Genomic DNA, 7,032 nt, shown 5'->3' with positions numbered 1-7,032 from the left:
TCTAAAAACAGCTTTTATTGGAACCAAGATTCTAAAATGACTCGTTCTGGAATTTGTCACATTATGATGTCACAGTGCGATGAAAGCCCGCCTCTGCAGAAGATGATCAACACCTACTTCAACATCACTGCCTCTTTAGCAGTGGAGAAACACAGTCTCAGAAAACTTTGCTACATTTTGCTACATTTACATATTCATTAGCTGAAGAAACCGTTAGAAGCTCATTTTATTGTGATTCAATGTTCAGATCATGTCATCCCATGTTCCTGAGCAACCCTCTTTACATGTCTTTATTATTATTATTTATCTCTTCTAGATTTTCTGGCTGTAATCTCTCAGATCAGCATCAGATTGGCAGGCTGTACACTCACTGGTCAGTGCTGTGAATTTGTGGCATCAGTTCTACAATCATCAAACTCCCGTCTGATAGAGCTGGATATGATTCGCGATGAGCTGCGGGACTCAGGAGTGAAGTTGCTCTCTGATGGACTGAAGAGTCCAAACTGTCAGCTGCAGATACTGAGGTATTAAGAACATATAAGAGATAATTTACAGTCAACTGGTCACAATGTTGGTGTGTGTCTGTAGATGATCTGACTGTGTGTTTCTGTAAATGATCTGACTGAGTGTCTGTAGCTGATCTGACTGTGTGTCTGTAGCTGATCTGACTGTGTGTATATAGCTGATCTGACTGTGTGTCTGTAGCTGATCTGACTGTGTGTCTGTAGATGATCTGACTGTGTGTCTGTAGATGATCTGACCGTGTGTGTCTGTAGATGATCTGACCGTGTGTGTCTGTAGATGACCTGTGTGTGTCTGTAGATGACCTGTGTGTGTCTGTAGATGACCTGTGTGTGTCTGTAGATGACCTGTGTGTGTCTGTAGTTGATCTGACTGTGTCTGTAGTTGATCTGACTGTGTCTGTAGATGATCTGACAGTGTCTGTAGATGATCTGACAGTGTGTGTCTGTAGATGATCTGACCGTGTATGTCTGTAGATGATCTGACCGTGTGTGTCTGTAGATGATCTGACTGTGTGTGTGTGTGTAGATGATCTGACTGTGTGTGTCTGTAGTTGACCTGACTGTGTATGTCTGAAGATGATCTGACTGTGTGTGTGTGTGTGTGTGTGTGTGTGTGTGTGTGTGTGTGTGGAAGATCTGACTGTGTGTGTCTGTAGATGATCTGTGTGTGTCTGTAGATGATCTGACTGTTTTTGTGTGTTCTGCTCTCTTTCAGTCTTGCTGGATGTAATCTCACTTGTGAAATGGGGTCATCAGTTCTTCAATCCTCAAACTCTGTCCTGAGAGAGCTTGATCTGAGTAACAATGACCTGCTGGATTCAGGAGTGAATCTGCTCTCTGATGAACTGAAGAGTCCAAACTGTCAGCTGCAGATTCTGAGGTATTTAAGAACATATAAGAGATAATGTGGGATCTGTGTCTATATAAACGATCTATGGTGTCATCAGTATAAAGTGAATGGGAGGATTTGTGACACAGACGTGGAGATTTTGTATTTGACTCTGAGACATTTCTACCTGCTCAGGGAATGTGGATGTGTTCTGGTGGTGGTTGTTTATGTACGAGAGTGGCGACTGCTGTGGCAGATTGTGTTCATATGCTACAGCAGCAACAATGCCGGGTTTTAAGCAGTATGTAAAAGGGCAAACAAGGAAGAGTAACTTGCTGGATAAATGTTTTGTAATTGTGGAGGGAGCATGTGTGTCGAGGATAAGGCCACCGGTTGCAAACTCAGATGATAATGTAGCACTTCTTGTACCAATTTATAATTCTAAGCTGAAAAGCAGTAAACCAGAGAAAAAAAGTAATAACAGACTACATAGGTTTCTGTGTACAGTCAGTGATACCAACTAAGGAGATTACAGTCTATCCGAATAATATGTACATTACTAAAGATGTCAAGCATGTGATGAATCTGAGGAAAATTGCTTTTAAAAAGAAGTATACAAAAGAATTAAATCATCTAGAAAAGGAGATAAAGGGGAAAATACGAGAGGCGAAGATGGTACATAAGGTAAAATTGGAAAAGGCTTTTATGAGCAATAACACAAAACAGATATGGGATACTATGAAGGGGACGACTGGATTGTCAACAACACAGAAATCTTTAGTGGTAGATAATGAGTATCAACTGAATCCATTTTTCTCTAGGTTTGATAAAGGGAATATTCCAGATCAGCGTGTGACTATTATTAAAACAGGTCAGACAGAATTGATGTTACGTTTGAACAAGTGAGGAGTACTTTTAAAAAGTTAAACCTATTTTTCAGAGTTCTGTAGACTCTGTAATGTTATTCCTGAAGTGTGGAAGACTTGGTATGTAATAGTGGTGTAACGATCCATCGATATGGATCAATATATAATTTAAGTGTCTAATGATACGATGCATCGATGCCGCACGTAAAATATTGATACCTGTAGTATTTATAGGCACCTTTATTTTGGCACTGTCCACATTTTGACGCAAAGTCCGTCAATGCATTACCACCAACGCGTGCATTCTCATTGAACATCAGCTGGCAGAAATGTCGAGCGCTGTGTGAGACGTTCTATACACACACATCTGAAGTGCACACACACAGACAGCCGTGTCTCAGTCAGCGTGCAAATATTTAGTTTTGTTTGTTTGTTTTTTATTTTATTTAAAAGGGACAATACACATTAATTAACATGAGTAAACAAGTCTACTATGTAAATGTGCCAGATTTAGTCATTCAGGCTAATTTTCCTCTGCAGTCCCTGGCAGGTTGATGGTAAGAACCATCTATGAGTTCTCACCATCTATGAGTTCTCACCATCAGTTGAGTTCTCTTTTGCTTATTTTTGAGTTTGGACGAACAAAAACAGACAAAATTACAGCAAAATGTGTGTCTTTGCGAATATCCTGTAAACATAGTTGGTTATATCTTAACGTAAACAGTTGAGAAAGAAAACACATGTATCTCAGGATATTGGATCCGTGCAATCCGTCTTAAAGTGAAAGCAGGCTAATAATAAACCTAAAAGAAAACATCTCATTACTTTTGACTGAATAACGTTTGTAACTTTAATGAGGATTTATCTATATTTACTTTTATATAGTGAAGGCTATGAAGACTATTTTACATTTTATTACTTTATTCATTTCTGTACCTGCAAACTTCTTTTAGATGTACCTGAAAAACCTGAAAAGCACTGTTGACTACATTTGTGTCTTGTGTCTGCTATTGCTTGTAATTTGGAAAAGATTCTTAGCACTTAGCCCTGCATGTCTGTATGAGACCCAGACTGCCATGAATAGTAGCAGCCAAAAAAATAAGTTTTAAATTAACTTCTCAAAGCAAATTTAGTTTTAAGAGCTTTATTTTTGTATTGTCTTTTTGTATATTTATTTTTTGAAATAACATTGCACATTTTAGCACATCTGAAAGACTTTATTGTCTGTTGTCATGTTATAAGATTATTGATCTCGTGTGACTTGATTTTTTCCAGTTATTTATTTTTCTTTATTATTTAAAAAAAGTTTATTTTTTGTTGTGAATGTCCCAGTTGGAGTACAGGGTGTGCAAATTTCAGATAAATGTTCATGTTATATATTTTGTATGCATTTGTGTGTTAATAAAAATGTAACTGCTTGTGGAAAATAGGTATATAATATTTATAAATTGATCGATATACTGCTGAATTGAATCGTATCGTAATCATATCATAGAATTTCTTGAGGTATCGACAAATATCGTATCGCTGGGTATGAGAATCGATACCATATCGTATCGTGACGAATCCTCCGATTTACACCCCTAGTATGTAATACCTCCTCAAAAGAAAGTAGGGCGGAGGAACTAGGTGATTATCGGCCTATAGCCTTAACACCTGTTGTTATGAAGACTTTAGAGAAAATAGTGGTAAAACAGCTTTTAAATTTAGTAGAGGGTAAATTAGATACTTTCCAGTTTCGCAGTGCTGAAGATGCAGTGGTAATGTTGTTACATTTGATTTTGAAACATCTGGATAAGGCTAAAACTACAGCTCAGGCCCTTTTCTTGGACTTTACCTCTGCATTCAATCCAATCCAATCAGAGCTTTTACTGACAAAAATTATTCAAATGGAAGTCAATCCTTATCTTTTTCATTCTTACTATTCGTGAATTGCCGACGAACAGTGCTTTCACACCGAGCGCGAACGATTGATCGCCTTCTGCTAATTCTCTCCTGCACGCTAGGTGGCGCTGACCAACAACCTCAGATATGTATCTCGTATATGGATTTAACATCGTCCGCTGCTCAATACACAGCATTAAATAAAGATAAATAAAGTTAGGTTCTACACCAGAAACACAAACCATCTATATGCTTACAAGAACACATCTTAAAATATACATCCGCTTATCATTTGTCATAAACATCCTTTATTGTTATGAAAATACCATGAGCTGCATTAAAACACATACAGAATATATTGTCACAATCATATGTCTATTTGCTATCATATTTCATGTGTAGAAAAAAAAATGTTTCTCATTTTGTTATATACGGAATGGCAGGAGATAAGATCACATGACTGACAGATCTGAACACGCTCTGACTCATAACACTCAGGCACGTGGAAGAAAACGGACAGTGCTTTTTATTTGCGCATCAATAATAATGGGCACGTGCGCCTAATGTACAACTCCCGTATGTCTCTGTAATCGTCTTTACCTTGATTACAATGGTCAAACTTTACTAGTGCGAAATTGGCTTAATTTATCCAGCGGGGAGCTGTAGTTTGCGTATATATGCTTATGCAACGGTCGGGTATTTTGAGCCACTGTTCAATCTGTGGAATCTCTAGAGCTTTCTTTTTTTTATTCTGGATTTTTCAGCACCGCCTTTGCGCTTTCTATTATCCATTTTTAGTATCTTTTATTTTTTGCTCGCATATCTCAATCAACTGGGCTGCGAGATAATAAAAAATAAAAAGAGTGGGACTGTGGTAAAATAATAAATAAAAAGAATGGGGCTGCTGTGAGTGAAGACAGTCTAGGGACAACATCCATATTTCATCCCAGTGGCATGACAACACCGGCCCTCGCTGCCAAAAGAAGCAGACCGGGAGACCGGGAATTCTCCCGGTGCTCACGATTAGCCAATCCGGGCCTGCTCAGATACCAATAGTCGCTTTTCCACTGTTGGGCTAGTGTGAGCCCGGGCTAACAACGAGCCAGGCAGGGCCAATGGCCTCACACCTCAAGCCGCGAGTCCAAAATCATGCTGCGTTTCCACCTGTCGGGCCAGTGCTACTCTTAAAAACCCGCCCTTAACACGCCTCTCTGAAGAAAACGTCACACAACATCACCATTTCACCAGCGAAGGGAAAATTAATAAACTATCAAAAAACAAACTTGACACAATCTGACGCTTATATAAAGATTTAAAAAGACTTCAGCATTGATATTTTACCAATGATTTATGATAAAAAATGTTACAGTGACCGTAATTTATTAATCTGTGTCAGAAGTGCACATCAGTGATGAAAAATTCAACTTGTATGTATAATTATTTCACATAAAAAAAGGAAACACATACTTGTTCAGTCGCGGCTGCTCCATTTATTTGTAATTACAGAAATGCACAAAACGACTCCATCCATTTAAGTCCATAGGCATACACGTATAACACATTAGAAAAACATTGTTAAACCCATATGTTTCAACTTTAGAAAGAATAAGACTTTATATTAATTTTCCACAAAATTATATAATGTGAGGATGTTTGGGCGCTGTCCTGCCTCACTATACACTGTTATCCTTTCAGCCAAAGCAACAGAGGGAGCTCACAGACCAAAAACCAGAGTTATATGAGTTATTAAACGGATATTACATTTATTACATATGCAGACGCAGAAGTCCGATATCAACAAAGACACAGGACAAAGACAGACAATAAACCAAATAAATACATGATTAATCATATATGATTTGTCTAAGTTCTTCCAGCGGTCCATGGTATGTTCATAAGCATAACGTGCATTTATTATTATGCTGATGGTTAGCATACATAGCCTTTAGCATCACATATAATACATTTCAACAATAAAGTGTAATTGAGTTGAATTAAATGTACAGTTAGCCGGTCATAATGTTGATGTGTGTTTGTAGATGATCTAACTGTGTGTGTGTCTGTAGATGATCTGACTGTGTGTGTGTCTGTAGATGATCTGACTGTGTGTGTGTCTGTTCATGATCTATGTGTGTCTGTAGATGATATGACTGTGCGCCTGCAGGTGATCTGACTGTGTGTGTCTAGATGACCTATGTGTGTCTGTAGATGATCTGACTGTGTGTGTCTGTAGATGATTTGACTGTGTCTGTAGATGAGCTGTGTGTGTCTGTAAATGATCTGACTGTGTGTGTCCGTAGATGATTTGACTGTGTCTGTAGATGATCTGTGTGTGTCTGTAGATGATCTGAATGTGTGTGTCTGTAGTGTGTGTCTGTAGATGATCTGACTGTGTCTGTGTCTGTAGATGATCTGACTGTGTGTCTGTAGATTATCTGACTCTTGATGTGTGTCTGTAGGTTGTCAGGCTGTATGGTGACAGAGGAAGGCTGTGGTTATTTGTCTGCAGCTCTGAGGTCAAACCCCTCACAGCTGAGAGAGCTGGATCTGAGCTACAATCACCCAGGACCATCAGGAGTCCAGCTGCTCAACCACAAACTGGAGGATCCAAACTATAAACTGCAGATACTCAAGTATGTCAAACACTAATATTGACATACTGAACGTGTGTGTGAATGATGCAGATCTACATTAATGTGTGTTTGTGTGTTTATAGTGTGAATCATGGAGGAGAGATCAGAATTACAGCAGGACTACGAAAGTGTAGGTCTACAAGCACACACACACTTGGAGCATTTTTAGATTTTCAAAAAAACTTAATTCTGTATGATTTATAAGCTTGTTTCCTCCTGAGGACCTAAAAATGTCCCCGCAAGGTCAAGATTTACTGGTATTACTATCCTTGTGGGGACATTTGGTCCCCATAACA

General features: G+C 38.5%; 1 protein-coding gene across 6 annotated transcripts in view; it reads left to right on the top strand.

Moving 5' to 3' along the window:
- Positions 1-417: 417 nt before the first annotated feature.
- LOC107685043 (stonustoxin subunit beta-like) overlaps positions 418-7,032 on the top strand; it is a 14,424-nt gene continuing 7,809 nt past the window's right edge. Inside the window, exons 1-3 of one of the 6 annotated variants that reach the window (XM_016481476.1) lie at positions 505-524; positions 6,563-6,736; positions 6,820-6,866. In XM_016481476.1, the coding sequence (XP_016336962.1) occupies positions 6,576-6,736; positions 6,820-6,866 (208 nt within the window). In that variant the 5' untranslated portion in view covers positions 505-524; positions 6,563-6,575. Of the gene's footprint in view, positions 525-1,279; positions 1,405-6,516; positions 6,737-6,819; positions 6,867-7,032 lie in introns of those variants that run through there. The other 5 variants (XM_016481477.1, XM_016481478.1, XM_016481480.1 and 2 more) reach the window with 5 other exon arrangements.

Source organism: Sinocyclocheilus anshuiensis, unplaced genomic scaffold, assembly GCF_001515605.1.
Source record: "Sinocyclocheilus anshuiensis isolate Anshui unplaced genomic scaffold, SAMN03320099.WGS_v1.1 scaffold565, whole genome shotgun sequence".
NCBI lineage: Eukaryota > Metazoa > Chordata > Actinopteri > Cypriniformes > Cyprinidae > Sinocyclocheilus > Sinocyclocheilus anshuiensis.
Note: the sequence above shows the minus strand (reverse complement) of the source record. Positions and strands in the feature narration are given on the sequence as shown.